The sequence below is a fragment of the Diadema antillarum genome, unplaced genomic scaffold (assembly GCF_040938485.1).
Source record: "Diadema antillarum isolate AM-2024a unplaced genomic scaffold, OU_Dant_1.0 seq00000674_RagTag, whole genome shotgun sequence".
Taxonomy (NCBI): Eukaryota; Metazoa; Echinodermata; class Echinoidea; order Diadematoida; family Diadematidae; genus Diadema; species Diadema antillarum.
Genome location: NW_027271580.1, coordinates 2,353,399 through 2,371,678, shown reverse-complemented (window position 1 = coordinate 2,371,678; position 18,280 = coordinate 2,353,399). Strand labels below are relative to the sequence as shown.

Genomic DNA, 18,280 nt, shown 5'->3' with positions numbered 1-18,280 from the left:
ACTTCGGTGACAAAGAGATACAGTGGTCTTGACTGCGGTCCAGGCCTGGCTACTCCCCGGGCCTGAGGGGGTTTCTGAGGGTCAGTGACTGTGGCCTAGCTGCCCAACTTGGCAAGCGCTTTGAGTAATGCCTTGTTCTCATCCTTGACCTGGTCCAAGTCATCCTCCGCAGCTTCCAAATCCTGAAAACGAATCACAAGGAAAAACATCAAAAATGGGCAAGTGTCTTTTAATGAGGCAAAATGGTCTGGAAGTGCTCTGACCACCAAGCAGATTTACAGCACAGGAGAGGTGATCTAAACAGTTTCCTTAACTCTGTCTGATTGAAAACAACCTAGTTTGTTCCCAGCAGAGATATAAAAACAGGTTAACTTACAGAGCACCATATAGTTGTATCTGAAGTGTGTTTTATTTGCTTTATTTGCACATGAGTGAGGGCTGAAAACTAATGGTTGGATGTGCTCACGATCGAGGCAAGAATCAAACTCAAACTGGTACAACATACATATGCAAGCTATATTTCCACTGAAAGGGGTGCATATGACATTTCTATTTTTTGTCAGGTTGTAGATAACGACAAGTATATGCATGACTGCGCCACATCTGTTGGAAGTATAAATTGCACAGACAATTCTATTACCTTACTCTTAAAATCATGTTCTCCTATTCATCTGCACAGTTCATTTCAGATCACTTGTCTTGGCTGAGCTAGTGTACATAATTTGTCTGAAATAGTTATAAAACCATTCAGCTTGCTTTGTGAATTGATGACCACAGGCAATATTCTGGTACATCAGAAATCACGAGTGAAATAAAAATCCTGGAGATCGCTTTCTTTTTTCCCCCTACTGTACATATTTTTCTTTCTTTTGTGCTGGTTATTTGAAGACTCTCAGATCAAATAAATACGAAATTATACAGAAGAAAAAAACAACCATGCAGACTAGGCTGACTATATATTTGAAAATTAATTGATATTTACACGGCAACATGGTAAAAGACTTCAGAATTGATTATTAGTATCATATCTACTGGCACTAGGCAATTGACCATATCTCAATATCAAAACATGCTACTGTATACTGCAACCACATGCCTTGTGTAATGATGTTGCTATTTATCAGGGACACACAATGAACACAAATGTGGGATATGGGAGCATCGTACAATAACTTCTAACCACATTCACTAAGATCATGATCGTCCATGCATATTCTTCTGTAAGATGCTGTACTACACAGACAACGTAGAATAAATTTCACAAACAGCAAAGTGTGATTTCACTTGCAGTGTGTGTCCTTTAGATTGTATGCATGCAGTACTGCAACACTGCCAGAGTGCTTTGCTCGACACAGAAAACACAATAAAGAGAATGGGAGCAGGGTCAATACAAGACTGCATGTGGAAGGGCAAATTTCAACCAATGGAAACAAATTTTCACAAAATATCCCCTGGGTATGAGGATGATGACTTCTGGAAACACAAAGAGATATCAAAATCCATGTTTGAAGAACGTAAGAAGATGCTCCTTGTGCATTATTGAATCCATTTCTTTGAAACTTTGCACCCTATCCCACTTTTATATGAATATTATGCATCATTTGAAATAACTTCCTTAAAAAAAAAAAAAATAGGACGGGACATTCATATTGTCCATGTTGCGATTTGCAGCTGAGACTTAGTTGACAGATTGTATAACTTCATTACACTTTATGGGACTTTCACTTTAAGGGACTTTCACACTGGGCTTGCGGAGCATTATGAAGTGTTACGTATCGACTATATGAAGAGCTTACGTTACCCTATGCTGTGCCTACACCAACCACTGTAACAAATTTACAATACACCAAGTGACAAAAAGGGGTATGCACGGAATGCAAAAAAAAAAAAAAAAAGAATTTAAAATGTTTCACTTTTATCGCATACTTTTGGCATAGAGTATAAGATGCAAAAATACAGAGTTTCTACGCAAATCTACGCAACACTACACTACTGCACACCATGTCTATAGGGCCATTCTCATTGCAGGTGAAAACTCGCGATATTAGAAAAATCACAAAGTTACGGTGAAAGTTGCCAACTCTCGCAAAACCATCGCCTGAAAAATCGCAAGACAGAGTGCGATTTTTCTAACTTCGAGCGAAACTTCGCAAGAAGTTTTGCAATGAGAACGCACGCAGCAGAAATATCGCGATATTACTCACGTGACTTCCATATCCGCTTTACCCCCATAGAGCTGCATTTACATACAGCTCTATGTGTACCGTATGCAACATTTCAGTTTCGCGCGAACCGAACAGCATGCTGGGAATGATTGAGCGAGTAAACTGGGCATGCTCAGTACGTCATGAAAGATCACAATTTTTGGCACCGGAGCTAACTTCGCGATGTTTACCTGCCAATGTGGACACAAAGGTAAAACATCGCGATTTTTCATATCGCGGTTTTTTGCATTGCAATGAGAATGGCCCTTATGCAATAGTATGCAAGAAAACACTAGTCTCCAATGCCAATGCAATAGTACACTACCCTATGCCAGTCTGATGACAAATCTGTAGAGGCTGGATCCAAGTATTTACCCAAACATTTCTTTTCTCATTCTTGCGATCGCTTGCTTCTGTCTAAATAACTTTCATGCAAGCATGGCCTATTTCAGCGTAGTCGGTATGCAACGCTATGCAACACTTCACAGGTCCTGTGTGAAAGCCTCTTTAGTAACATCGTCCACTGCCACTCCCTCCCCCCCCCCAAAAAAAAAGAAGAAGAATAATAAAATACAACAAAAAATGGAAAGTGAAAGAAGCAGAAGGAACATGGATGTCTCTGATTCTTTCTGCATATCATATTTTTTCCAATATTTTGCAGCTAAGACTAGAAGAAAAAAGAAGCTCTGCGAAGAAGCTATACTTGGGTGAGAATGCGGACTTCTTCCTCCAGTAGGAGTATCCTCTCCTCTGATTGGTTCAGTTTCCTCTGGAGTCTCTTGTTGGCTCGCAGCTGCCGATTGTACATCTGACCAATGGCAAGCCAGCGAGAGGGATTCAAATGACGCCAAGAGGGATTAGGTCGAGACCATTCATGCAAACCATTGATGGGTAGGAGGGATCAGGACCATGCAGGGGGAAGGAAATGAAAGGATGCACAGAAAGAGGAAATGGTTACATCGACGAAAATTCAGAATCAAAGAATTAAATACAACATTTCAAATGAATAACTGCTCCATGCAACATTCTTAGAACCAAAGCATGAGTACTACCATCTTTTGGACATTAAGAGATAATAATAATAATAATAATAATAATAATAATAATAATAATAATAATGATAATAATAATAATAATAATAATGATAATGATAATAATAATGATAATGATGATGATAATAATAATAATAATAATAATAATAATAATAATAATAATAATAATGATAATAATAATAATAATGATAATAATAATAATAATGATAATAATAATAATAATAATAATAATGATGATAATAATAATAATAATGATAATAATAATAATAATGATAATAATAATAATAATGATAATAATAATAATAATAATAATAATAATGATAATAATAATAATAATGATAATAACAATAATGATGATTATAATAATTATAATCACCATCATCATCATCATCATCATCATTCTCATTATCATAATTACAATTATAATGAACATTTCTATAGTGCATATCACAAATGTTGTGCCTATGCACTTTGTAAATAGAGAATATACTTGATATTAATCCCTTTACAGCTTGTCTTTAATAATCCAACTTTATGAACACCACTTCAAGAAGATATGTAAACAATACTGAAAAGAAGGTGAACCACTCTACTGTACATTAAGCAAATTACGTCTACATCTGGGGAGTGAGATATGTCATTGTCTATCGTGGTAGGAAAACTATGATAAAGAATGTGTTTACTGTCTTTCCATCAATATCTATCACCAGCGAGTGTTATAAGCTGAAATGGACAAATTCTGGCATGGCACACAAGTTCTAGCATATCATCTCTACATGCTTTCAAATTTGCACAAAGACTACAATACTGCTCTTGTGCACAGTTTTACCTATTCTCATTAACATGAACGTAGTAATTTTAAACCAAGACAAGGTATGCCAGGTTCGACGTACTGAAGTGGCCAATAGAACCAAATGTATTTGTCAACAGTCATCCCATTGCCATGGTAACAGCCTTACACGGCAGACATAGACAACTAAATGGAGAGTACTGTTCTCAGATGAACCCTTTAACATGAATTGACTTTTGACTTTCTCATAATACTCTGCGGAACACAGAAATTCCATCACACATCGTTCTTAAGTAGAGCAGAAAAAGAGAAGAGTGACGTCCGAACATTGTTCTGCCTGAATAGAATCCTGCTCAATACAACTAGCCTTGAGGTCTGCAGACTTCCTTGTGGAAGCCTTCTTACTGTACCAATAAATTTGTGCCATCATTCTGTAATACAACATATAATTTAAATTCTCATGCTTACATTCTTTGAGATCCTCGTAATGCATACATTACATGATTGTTTTCTTGACTGTTTTGTATAAAGTACTGAGAAATATTCATCGATATTCAGCATGCCCTGCATGATGCAATGTAAGTAAAGGGACTCTATTTCTCCCCCCACACATCTGCCAAAATCTTGAGATGTAACAAAGCACAGCATTTTTTTCCAAGCTCATTACAAACATTCCCATACCAATTCAGTAGCTATACCCTGGAAAACTTACACTTATCTAACAAATTTTATTCGCTTGATCTTGGTTCTAACATTTTTTACATTCATGTTGATAACATATGATTGTAAAGACAAGATAATGGATGACTTGTTAAAAAAGGCAATTCAAATCTTCAACATTTCATATTATGTGTGAACCTAAAAAAGGTATACTGATGTCTACAAGAGATGCGGTAAAAAGACTATTCATTCCTAAGTGATCAAATGGACATTTCTGTGGCTTAATTGCAAAATAATGTTAGTATTAAGAAAAGTGTCCACACAGCATCACATGCTGTCCAATCTTATTAATCACACCAGATATTGATACAGAAATTTTGAAAATACATAAATGATTCACACACAGTGCAGATGATCTCATTCTTCAATGTCAATTGTTAATAAAACATCAAAGACACACAAACTTGGAATGGAATAGGTATACCAAAGTGGGAATAAGATGAGAAGAATATGTGACTTTCCATTATGTTCGTCGATTACGAGGGCGCTAGAAGGAATGACAAAAAGCTGCCTGGTAATGTCATGACATAAACATACACAGGCTTCAAGGCCTACATTTTCAATGAAAGGTATCCACGGTCACGGGTATGTCTTTCACAATTCTACCAGCAACAAAGCTAGGGTAATGTCACAAACAGCACAGAACAGCGCAGTACCCTAGATACTCAGAAATGTTTAAAGGTAGCTAAATAACATAAAAAGAAAACATAAGAATACAGTTCCAGAGCCTATCCTACAAGACAATAAATTTCATGTTATTCAATAAAGAAAGAGCACATGTAAATAGTGGTAGGCAAAATTAATGTTATTGAGTTGGAATTCCATGTCTAAAGATTAAAATGTGAAAAAACCCAAACAAACATGAGGCTGTCCTAACAGAAACAACATACAGTGCACTCCCGTTAAACGAACACAGTTATAACAAAATTCTGGTTACAATGTAGGAAAAATTCAGGCCACAACATTATCCGCTCTTTGATCTTTATTGTTAATTCTTTCGTTATAACAAAATTATAACAAAAAGAAAACTGCCAGTCCCAAGGTATTCTTCATAATAGAAATCCACAGTAATACCAATCCCCAGCCTTATTATTCTTAGAACAAGCATGATACATTTTACGAGAGAATATTGAATGAAGAGAATATTGTGGAACTATACTGGGTCATATTAATCTATCATATCCTTTGAAAACTTACTCTTTGAAGTTCCTCTGTTGATCTGTCGTCATCACCATCATCTGCCTCTATCCTTCCTGACCTGGATGAAAATTCCAAAAGGGGAAACTCAGTCAGGTATCATCCTAAGATATGTTTGGGATTCCTGAAGACTTCCCCGCATAACATTAATCTGCTTTATATAACGCCTAAGTAGAATCCTTGTCATTTGATTGGTTGTTTGACATTGATCATTCGTCCCATTTCACTATGACATCATCTGTGCAATTGTGGCTCCATTAACCATACAATTTTGGATCCATACGATTTGCTCCATTGCACGCACGCCAAGAGCCCGGCACACTACACGTGTAAAATGCTTGCAAACGCTTGCATTTGCAGTGTGTGTATGCCACAGTGCACTAGCGTAAAATGCTCAGTGAACACTCTCTCGATCTCAGATTCCTTCTTGTTTCTAAATTGATAAAACATCAAATGACAAGGATCTATTTTCGGCGTTATATAAAACAAATAATAATTTTTTCATTCGTGCAAAGGACAGAATATTTCATTCGGTAAAAGATGACATCTTGACCCATTCAACGAGGCGCATGAAACATTCTGTCCATTGCACTCATAAACATTCATTATTTGTATAATACTTGCCAAGAAGCACGAAGTACTCTAATATTACCATAAAACCTAAGAACTAATGGATTCTTTTTGTCAAGTGGTTTCTATTACAATTGACTGACAGATTACCCTACATTTACCTAGTCTGTCTGTCTGTCTGTCTGTCTGTCTGTCTGTCTGTCTCTTTTCTTTCTGTCTCTCCCATTCTCTCACCCTTCTACTTGCATAGTCTCATGGCCAAACACATATAGAAATACACATATATACAATAATCATAGACTTAAAGTCACATTCACACACACACACACACTCATGCAAACACACACACACACATTTTTGCAGTAACACAACTTTTACAAGAAAACTCTATTTGTAACGGAAGAGTGAATGTGCCTGCACCTCCATGTTGTCAGTGGTCTACCAATCCAATGGACTCCAATACATCACAAGTCACCAGGGATCATTTCAATGCCATCTAGGTTTCTTTAGTAATCGGTATTTGTTAAGCTACATAAACACATCACCTAAATTTAGGTAGGTGATTATATTCTCATATTCCACCCTGTCAGAAGCCGCATCCGTGAATGATTTATCTCCTCTTCAACCAACCATCAACAAGGGCACGTTTAAATCTACCAACTCCACTGTCACTTACAGACACTGTCACTTACAGACACTGTCACTTACAGACACTGTCACTCTCTCAATTAAGTTAATAGTAAATGATGATAGCACATTTAAAGAGCTTTCCATGAATATAAAAAATGAAGCTTCCATGTGAAGCATAAATAGTTCGAAGTAACGAAGAATGTAGCTAGAAATGCATTGATTGTAACCATTCATCTTTTATCTCCTTAAGATATAGATATATTTCTTCAATTAAGGAAAAAAAAATACAGGAAAGCAAAGAAAAATAAACATACCTATCACTTGAGGATGCATCATCAGGATCTACACTGCTTCCATTCTGTGAAAATAAAAGGTTTCAAAAGGCAGAACTTGATTATCAGCACTGGTAAATGACGACAAACACACATTCTCGATATCACAAGTATATCATGTCCTTCTCAGTACAATTGAGAAGAGTATATATGAGGGTGTGAGATTAGACAGTGCCAATTTCTATTACGTGGCCACAATACTGACAAAGATGCCAAGTTCAGTGAAGTTATAAACCATCTTATGACAAATCACATTTCTACAGAAGTAGTTGTGCTCTTGTTCTGCTATCACTATTATATTAATACCCATTATCATACTTTTCATTATGATGATAAACATCATCATTATCTTAATTATCATTTCTGTCATTTATACATCAGCATCATCGGCTTCATCTACTGGTTCCCAAGTAACTCAAAAGTAGGGAGACATATACGAACATATCAGCAAGTGCCTTAGATTTCAGGATGAACTGTTTTGCTTACATCAAGGAGAACTGAACCTATGCGCTGCATGAAACACATGTAAGCAACAGTACATGAAGAACCTAATCCATTCTTTTTCTTCCTTTTTTAACTGAAAATTCAGAAGACCATAAAAGTCTATACCTTGAGAAGTATAGGATTTCTGATTCAAGAATGGCTTAATGCATTTCCCTTACCATTATTTCATTTGAAGTCTTTAAATATTGAACTGAACAATCTCCCAAACCGACAATCTGAATTGCAATTCTCATTTTCGGAAGCACTATCAATGTTAATATCAACACTATATATTTCAACTGGGGAAAAATGCACCCACTCACTGACTCATCAATCTAAACTACTATCAATAGTCTGTATCATACATAACATCTCTGCTTCATTCAATATCTACAGATTTCTTCTGTTTTTCATAAAAACTTGCACAGATATTTGAATGAATCAGCATTTAAGTCCTGCTTTCATCTTCACTGATAGACTTTAAAAGTGATTGATGGTACAGTGTTTACCACACGCTGCTATTCCAAACACTCCAAACAGACATGTACACTCCGAGAATTCCTTGACACCTGGTAGAACCACCACAAAAGACATCAAATGCACAGGAATGCCAGCAGCACGTAACAAAAGAATTCCAGGCTGAATAAACATAGACATAAGGTCGTTGGGACAGCCTGGGTCTATGTCAACAAGACCATTATTCTCACATACTCGACAGACACGAACACTGGAATAAAAAAACATGCCAATAATCGTCATATGACAGTAAAGTCACAGAAATGAGATAACTTGAGCTGACAGTGAATTAGGAGTATGCAGAAGATGACTCCATTCCAGTATTCAAACAATCCAGTCTGTACTTTCTGACCTAATCCAACTTGTAGTCAGAGGAAAAATAACCACCACATACCTCTTAACACCAGTCATGCATTCATCGCATGTAGGGAAGGTCCATTTTTCGATAAATAGGGATGACTGTTTAATACAGATTCCACCTTTGTGGAGAATAACAATTCACTCTAGCCATATCTTTCCCTTTCATTTGCACTCTTAGCCATCTTCCCCATATTGTTGACACCATTTCCAAATGAGTCGTCATTTCACATTAGATATAATAGAGCCATCTTGAGAACCACAGAATGCTTGGTGAAAATTGGATCCATTACGTCAGCAGTGACAAACACAGTAATGATCCTCTGTGGTTACAATATATACAATGTACAGGAGGATGCACTGGCTGCAACTTCCTTGTCCAGTGCCGGCCGCAGTTCTATTAAAAGCAGGGTGAATTAAACAGGCGGTAAAAAGGTAAGGAAGAAGTAGGATCAACTTCATCGACACAGAAAAAACATGATCTGTTTATCACTACATGACAAGGCACTTTACATGTTTATGTGTGTGTGTACCTGTTTGTGTGTTCTAGCTTGATAATCAGCGTCGTCGACCGAGATGAAACAAACCGAAAACAAAATTCCTTACCCAGATGGGTGATGGAGTGAAGCAGAGCTAACACATATCCCTTTCATACCGATGGTGCCATAACTGCTTAACCACTGAACTGCCTTTGTTTTCAGTAGAGAGATTCCAGTTGATATCACCATCAATTTTCACAACATACCATTTAGACTAAAAGGCAATGAAGCCCTATACCAATACCTACACACACACACACACACACACACACACACACACACACACACACACACACACACATATACTTGTGTTTTTCTTTGATATTTATTGATTTCATTCAAATCATTTATGAATTAACCCATTCTTGGTGAAACATGAACAAAAATAATACAAATACAATTCAAAACACACACAAAATTAATTTTTCAATTTATACTGCACATAATCTCTCTTCAACATAAATAACTCAGTTATAAATCAATCCTACTGATAATTTCTTCATGAGAAAATGTTGACATATATATGCCAAACATATATCCCTTGAATATATTGAATCATACAACTCATTCTCACTTACAAGAACATATATATAAAAAACGATTATACAAATGTAGAGTGAAATCATTCAAACCCCCCCCCCCACACACACACATACTAAGTTCATAAACCAGTTACATACACATGTATGTGTACGATATCACATCAAGGTAAAAGAAATAACAATTGTCGTGGGGTGATCAAAAGTTTTATTTCTGCTGCCTCCCAGTGACCTCTGCTTTTCATGCTTGACAAATTACAAATACCCATTACACCTCAAAGAATTAATTTTGATGGCTATGGATGCGACAATAGAAGTGGATCTTAACAAGGGTCAAAGTTCTTGTATAATTTTAGCCGTGCACAGGCAGGCTATTCAAAACTAAATGTATAATTTCCTCAGATGTTTTGTGGAAGTTTCACTGATAGATTTTGTGGAAGTTTCACTGATAGATTTTGGGGAAGTTAGCGGTCAGACTGTCTAAGCTACTGGAAGCAGAATATCTGGGAAGTCAAACTAAGCACAGTTCTTTGTAGTCTTTCCAGGGCTTATAATCAAGCATAATCGAGATGGAAATTGATGAGATTTCCTTGCATCGTCACAGAAAATTAGGAAACGAAAAATATCTGAATATGGTCATCTATCATGGGATTACAGAGCACATTACTGAGTATTCAACTTCCAGTATAATGTAACGCAATGAGTCATATATTCTGGGCTTTCTCACAAATATGAAAAATATCTGGTATGTCATTTCTTGATTCAATTCCTTCTTATTGCCAATCATCCATAGAAAATGAAAATATTTTGATAACTAGTGTATTTGCACATTCACAATGTTCATAGCAGAGCAAACAACCCTTCCCCCCCCCTGAAAATTAGTTTCAGTTTAATGAAGATTAGATACATCAACAATTCTGAAGGTCTAATGAGCATTGAGGAGTAAAATGTTGACCATTTGCACAGCAGTTAGATACTTTCCCATAAGATTTAGCATGCTGTAACCTGGGGTGCCATCATGCCCCTGATAACAGCATTAAGTAGCACCATCTCACGTTCTGACGATGTACACTGCTATCATGGCTTCAAAATTTTAGCAACCATCCCTGTTATGATGTCTTCACCATAATCACAATAATGATAATAATTTTTGTACATTTTTTTCAAAGAACATTATCAAAACTTTGGCGAGTTATTCAAAAAGAGGTCATTTTTAATCCACAAACTGGGCCCATTAATATTTACTTTTGTCTGTAGACTGTCTGTAGACATACTGCAGTGGCACTGGTGCTATTCCTGCTGAGCTCCACTGGTGAGCTGCACATGCATACATCAGTGTTATAATGTTTGATACTTTGATGTGATCAGAGAGATACAAATAGTTATCAAATTATGAGATTGAAGTAATGTATTAGCATTCATATATTGCTGTGTTCAGGGCCCCGTTGCAAGAAAGTTGCAATCAATTGCAAATAATTGCTAATTTTGAAACAACCATTCTGATTGGCTCAGGGTCTGCCCTATTAAGAAGACATGCATGCAACAATGATTTTGATTGGCCAGTGACAATCAGTTGCAAGTTGCGTTTAAACGCAAAGTTTCTAGCAACGGGGCCCTGATCACTTCACACAACATCTTCTTGCATAAAGTAGGCCTCCTAAAGTTACTTTCATACATTTTTTGGGGGGGTATAACAGGGTACAGCACTAAAAACGATAATTATAAAAACATATTTCATCAAATTGGCAGATTTTTGCTTGGCACCCCATGACAAACACACACACACACACACACACACACACACACACACACACACACACACATGCATGGAATAATTGCACATAAGGCTGATGAATGTGTTCCTGGTCATTTATTTCATCCCTTTCAGTTTTACCTTGCCTCTATTTGTAAGCCTTCTCATTCATCAGACTTTGACATGTTGACATGTGGTTTCACAGCTTGCAGCCATGTTTGCCCCCAAACCCAAACTGCCGGGCACAATCAGAAAGGAAGTATGAATCAATTATGTTCCAACTGTGACATTTCAACCCTGAAGAAAACAAGAATTCCCACAGATATTTCCAACTTAGCCATGTATGGTTTCAGCTTGCATTGTTACATACATGCAATATGTGTTCACTTGTTTTTGTTCCTTCTTCTTATAGAGTGCAAAAAAAAGTGGAATTATTTCCTAGCAGTAAGGAGAGTAATCATTTGCACACCCATTTCATGATAATTTCTGAATATCAGTCTCCATAATAATCTGTCAATTAGGAAAAGTGGGAGTTTGGTTCCTACATTTCCTCTTTTCCCTATCTTACATGTTTCAGTGTTAACCTTAACAGACTTGTACCAAGCTTTCAAAAGGATGATGGAGGAATATACTGTAGACATCCATAAATATATCAAAGCTTTCCATTGCACAGTTGTAAATCTATCCCTGAATAATTTGATATTAAAATATTCTTGTCAAACAGTGATTTGCTTTGGCTTGAAAACAGAAGTGAACTACAGCAGGACCTAAGGAAGCATTTTAGAGGAAAACACATAAATATTTCCCTTAAAACGTCATACTGTTCATATCGAAAGGACATTGCAAGCAAATAACACTATGAATGACAACAACACCCGATTTCTCTCTCTCTTTCCATATCCCTCTCTTCCATGAGAATCATGTTGGACCCCTTTGTTTTATTGTATTAATGTTTTGTAAAACTTGTTATCAAAGAGTCAAGCTTTTTGCTTATTGTTGGCAACTGTTTTGTATGGAAATTGATATTAACGCATGTCATTATATTACAGATGTATGTGAGTAATGAAAATTGTTGAAATTGCACAAAATAGCCATACTTTGTATACATGCATATACATGTATAATGTTTGATGACTTTGCTGAAAATTGATGGAATTGTAAAGCAATGCCATACAGAGAATCAATCGATCGATCGACCGACCGACCGACCGACCGACCGACCGACCGACCGACCAATCAATCAATCAATCAATCAATCAATCAATCAATCAATCAATCAATCAATCAGACAAACACAATACCCCTGGTACTTCTGACACCCATCGGAACTACCTTACATCAGGGACTCCAACCCCCAGCACCTTCTGATCTGGAGATTCTCCCGCCTGAAACCCCTAGCAAACGGGAGACTCCAAGTTGATGTGCGCGAAGCACGAAATTCCTTGCGGCTGGGGTCCATTTCTAGTAGGGTTCTAGATGCTCTCTATATTTGCTATCTTTCTATTCTTAGGCTTATTTTTCAACATACGATATGGCAATAAGTAAGAAATCCTTTCCAACGGGAGACACATAGCCAGGGCGGGAGAAATCAAATCTCAAGCGGGAGAATGGGAGATTTTGCAAAAATGGGCTTTCGGCGGGAGATCTCCCGTCGAAAGCGGGAGAGTTGGAGTCTCTGCTACATACTTACAAATAATGAGTTCAAAGACATTTCACCAAATCCTTGATAGGCAAGACTAATCTCTCACTGAAATCAGTCAGAATCTATCATCAGTCATTGCATATAAGTTACTCCACCAGTTGTACATTTTCTGTTATCTATTAATAGTTATATAAATTTGATCATTTCTCTAGAACACAGTTGGAGAGAACAGACTGACACAGAAGTCCAGCTGTGAATTAATTGTAACATATTCTCCTACAGAAAAAAAAAAGCTAAGGATTCTGTTACTGCCAAGTGATCTCACTCTAATCAAATTACAAACTCTCCATCATTATAGTTTAATACGGAAATGGTCAACTGGTTTGGGAACACAAAATCCCAATCACAGATGTCTAATGAGCCTAATCACATTACTACTCTCTCTTATTGCATAACCATGAATTTTTTTTTCCTCCTGCGTCACTAGTTAGAGCTCTAAGAAGATGGTAATATGGTTTTCCCTCCTCATACACCTGCTCCCAATGAAGTTTCATCTTCATCTGACCACTGAAAATTGATTATTCCATTATCTTTATTTTTCTCTCTTTATCACACTCTATCTCCATTTTCTTCTTTTTAATTGTTCTTAATTATATCCCGGTGACATACACACCATCTGGCTATAACAAAATTCCTTTCAAATGCCTTCCAAAACTTACAAACTTTGCTGCTTCTCCTGAAGATATTGCTTTCATTTCTGATCTACTGATTAATCCACTTCACCTGTGACCTGTCTATCTCTCACTCTGTCAATATCTGTTCTTATTATATTAAATACCTGATTAGTTCCTTTAACTTGATGCCATGTTTTCCAACTCTTCTCTATACATTAATAACTCCTTTTTTTCTCTCTCTGCCTGGATTGCATTTAATATTCTCTCTTTCCCTCATTCTTGCTGGCATCCACATTATCTCATGTTATTCCAGATTCCCAATGCTTTTATATTCATTCCTTTTGCCATCACGCCTTTTTGTGTATGTTTCACTTCTTCCCTCGCTAATTGTCTGTCCTCCTGGTTTCACATCTCTTCTGCAGGTCTCTCTCTCTCTCTCTCTCTCTCCCTCTCCCTCCACACACACACACACACACACACACACACACACACACACACACACACACACTGATAACTTTACTCAATCCTCTTTCTTAATCAACTCCTCCCTCCTCCTCCTCTGTACCCGTCATTCTGTCCTCACGCCCCTCCCCTCCACCTCCACCAGTGCGTGCCGACACACGGACGGGGAAGTGCGTGACGCACACCACCCTAATATGGAAGTAACTAGGGTCGTAGTGACATGCTAGCTATGTCACACAGCATTCATCCCCCTGCCATACAGCCAGTATTCCAATCTTCAGATTATGCACAAATCATAAATGGGCTTCTTCCTTGCATAAACTGAAATCTGACATTGAGAGGAAAAAATTGCCCAGTGGTGACGTCTTTTAGCTTCGCAGCCCAAGCAGGCAGAGGTGACCTTACCAGCAACATTATCAGTTCATGTCGGGCTAAACTTGGTAACACATCAGTCAGAACGGGTTAAATCCATCTCCGGTACAAGCACAAAGCTAAAACTCTTGTCAATATACCATGGAAAAAATACTCTATAATCTAACGCAAAGTCTCTTTGGTAAAAAATGAAAGATGTCCTTCCAGCGAGAGAATGTGAAGTTCCCATTATACATTAGTCAGAATTGATATTGAGTTTCAGTAGCCAACAAACATGTTTTTCAAAAACATTTCTTGAATGCAAAGATCAACACGGATTATGTATACCAGATGTACCAATTTGACACACTAGATACAAGGTGAGCTATTGGGTTCAGCCCGTTGCGCAAAAACAATATTTCATTATAGACAGACAGCTTTATGATCAGGTTAAGAAAGCTTGAGGTCATATATGTACACGCTATATCACATCATGTAATTGTGTGTCACTCCACGTAAATCAGCAAATGGCAAAATCAAAGGGGAATTCCAGATACAATTAAGTCTAGTTAGAGAGAGCAAAATCTTATAAGCACAACAGTGAAAATTTGATCAAAGTTGGATAAAAATTAAAGGAAGATATAAAATTGCAATTTTTTAAAAACTAATTTTCACAAAGCACTTCTTCAATAGTCAATATAAATATGCAAATGACAGAGTTTATGATGTCACCACCACACAACTTGGAATAGACTTTATACACAAAATCTTCTAATTTTCAGTTTTTTGGTTCAAATGCAATTATACCCCAGTATCAAATAATCCTACAATATCTGACTGATCATTACTTTGAAGTTATGCACCCAGGAATAACATGTTTTATATCTTTATAACAGAAAATTGAATTTTCACCATTTTCTTTTCAATGATCTATGGAGAATTGTGAGGTGATGACATCATCAGCATACTCATTTGCATATTCATATCAACTGTTTGCAAACTGTCTTGCAAAAATTAGCAAAACTTCACAATTTCATATCTTCCCTCATCTTAATTTGACTTTGATTTTTGATTTTCATTTGCATATATTCATATCATCTGTTCATGAACTGTTTCGTAAAAATTAGTGAAACCTCACAATTTCATAACTTCCCTCACCTTTATTTGTTTTTATGAAGTTTTCACTATTGTACTCAAATTTTTTTCTTCTTTCTTTGAGACTAACTTCTAAATAGTCGGGAATTCCCCTTTAATAAACTAATGATTACTTGGAATGATTCCAAGTTAAAGTGCAAGGCACAAAGACTGTAATGGAAAAATGTTTAGATTGTATCATAAAATCCCTTGTGCAGGATGAGAAAGTAGATACACATTATGGCATAAAGCTGCGAGAGTAATTCTTACCAAGTAATTATTCTTAGACCTGCCACGAAACGCATGAAGCAAATGATATATATCCCTGCTAACTTATGTAATTAATCCTCTTTTCTGTTTCTATGCAACCACTAACAAAGAGTAAGAAAATGTCAGCTGATAGCTGTCATCAATAACACAATTTCACATGCACATCATGTACAGATTTCTAATGTTTGAATAAGCACAGAAGACTTTACACATATAATAGCAATTTAATATACAAGTCAGTCAAAATACCTCTTAAAACCGGGCTAATCAATATTTGTGTCTGTCAAACATTCGTTCATTTGTCACGGAAAAGTTAATTAAACGTCTCATTAATATTGTACTGAATAGAGTAAGCCCATTTGTCTCTCACACTGTTACAACCTTTAACTAATATATCACCCTTCAATGTTCTGTCTTCAAAGAATTAACAAAGTACTTCCTTGAAATCAGAGCCGTAAAGAGATTAAGAGCTGTCTCTTATGTCACTTCATTGTCTCAATTACCATTCAAAATTGCCAAAAGACTCATTCTCCGCTACCGTGCATCAACATTTCCATAGTGAGTACTCTCCTTTGCCTTCAAGGATGCTGCTACTGTATATCAAGCACTGATTTAATTATCATTTTGCAAAAAGTACACATCCACTGAGTATCACCTGATCACAATTTTACAATTAATCCTATGTCTATATTGTTGACAGGTCATCTTCATTTGGGAGCGCTGTGGCATAGTTTATTAGACTCCCCACTCCAAATCGGGGGACCCAACTTCGATTCCTGCCCAGTGCTTACATCCTTGGACAAGATGTTTTGGCATATTCGACCCAGGTGTATGAATGGGTACCTGGCAATGTAAGGGTAATGATAATAGCAGGGCCCTCTGGTAGAGCAGTGGCAAAACTGAAGAGGCTACCCTTGATAAAGAAGACCTCATTATTATCATTATAATTTCTATTATTATTATTATTATTATATTATCATTATTATTATCATTATTATCATTATTATTATAATATTATTATCATCATCATCATTATCATTATCATTATTATTGTTACTACTATCATCACTATTATTATTATTGTTATCATCATTATCATTATTATTATTATTATTATTATTATTATTATTATTATTATTATTATCATTATTATTATTATCATTATTATTATTATCATTGTTATTACTATCATTGTTATTATTATTATTATTTCTCAGTATGTTCTAGCTTTGTATACATTCCATACACTGTGTGCTTGTGAAGTGGACTTGTGGGCAGAATGGAGCCTTCCCCTCCTGTGACACTCTACTTCTATTAATCCTTGTGACTCACACTTCACTGTATCTTTGGTAGTAGCCAAATATTACATACCTTTATCGAAGATCATAATCATGAAATTTTATAGATATTATTACAAAGTCCCTGTTGTGAACATCTATCAAATTTGATGGGTAAAACATAACAACTGAGAAGTTGTTGCAGTTTTCCTGGCAGTGGGACAAGATCCAAAATCCACTTCAAACTAATCAACATTACTAAGTCATGTATACAGTGGCAGGTGGTGCCAAGTAAAATGTGACTGGTACTTACTTTAAAAAAGAGAATCATATAGAAAAGATGCACAATGCTCAAATGCTTTTGCATCTGCCATCCTGTCCTACACTAGGTATTATATATCATAACGAGGACCTATAAAAAAACTTTTGACTTCCTATCAAAAACTGCATGGAACATCATGTATTGACCTCATAAACATCACAAAAGTCTTGACACTTTTTATGTACATTACCAGTGATCAATATACTCTGTTTACAGAACATCTTGGTTCATTTGGCACTTCAGTTTGTCTGTTCAGTAGGCAGACTATATTGGTTGTTATTGGTCAAAAATCATGAAGAATCATTATGAAATCACTACATAAAAACTTCCACAAATGAAATATAGCCAAGATTGCTAATGCTACATTTCTTCTATCAATAGTACAAGGAGGTTAACATGGAAGTTTCGTAAACACACACAGAATGGGGGAGCCATACATAGCATCATAAGGAGATGAGAACATGAG

At 36.3% G+C, this 18,280-nt stretch overlaps 1 protein-coding gene across 2 annotated transcripts in view; it reads right to left on the bottom strand.

Moving 5' to 3' along the window:
• LOC139736961 (uncharacterized) overlaps positions 1-18,280 on the bottom strand; it is a 73,129-nt gene continuing 54,849 nt past the window's right edge. For both annotated transcript variants that reach the window (XM_071647635.1, XM_071647636.1), the window contains 4 exons: positions 7,478-7,521; positions 5,964-6,024; positions 2,908-3,012; positions 1-182 (listed from right to left, as the gene is read on the bottom strand). In XM_071647635.1, the coding sequence (XP_071503736.1) occupies positions 96-182; positions 2,908-3,012; positions 5,964-6,024; positions 7,478-7,521 (297 nt within the window). In that variant the 3' untranslated portion in view covers positions 1-95. The remainder of the gene's footprint in view (positions 183-2,907; positions 3,013-5,963; positions 6,025-7,477; positions 7,522-18,280) is intronic.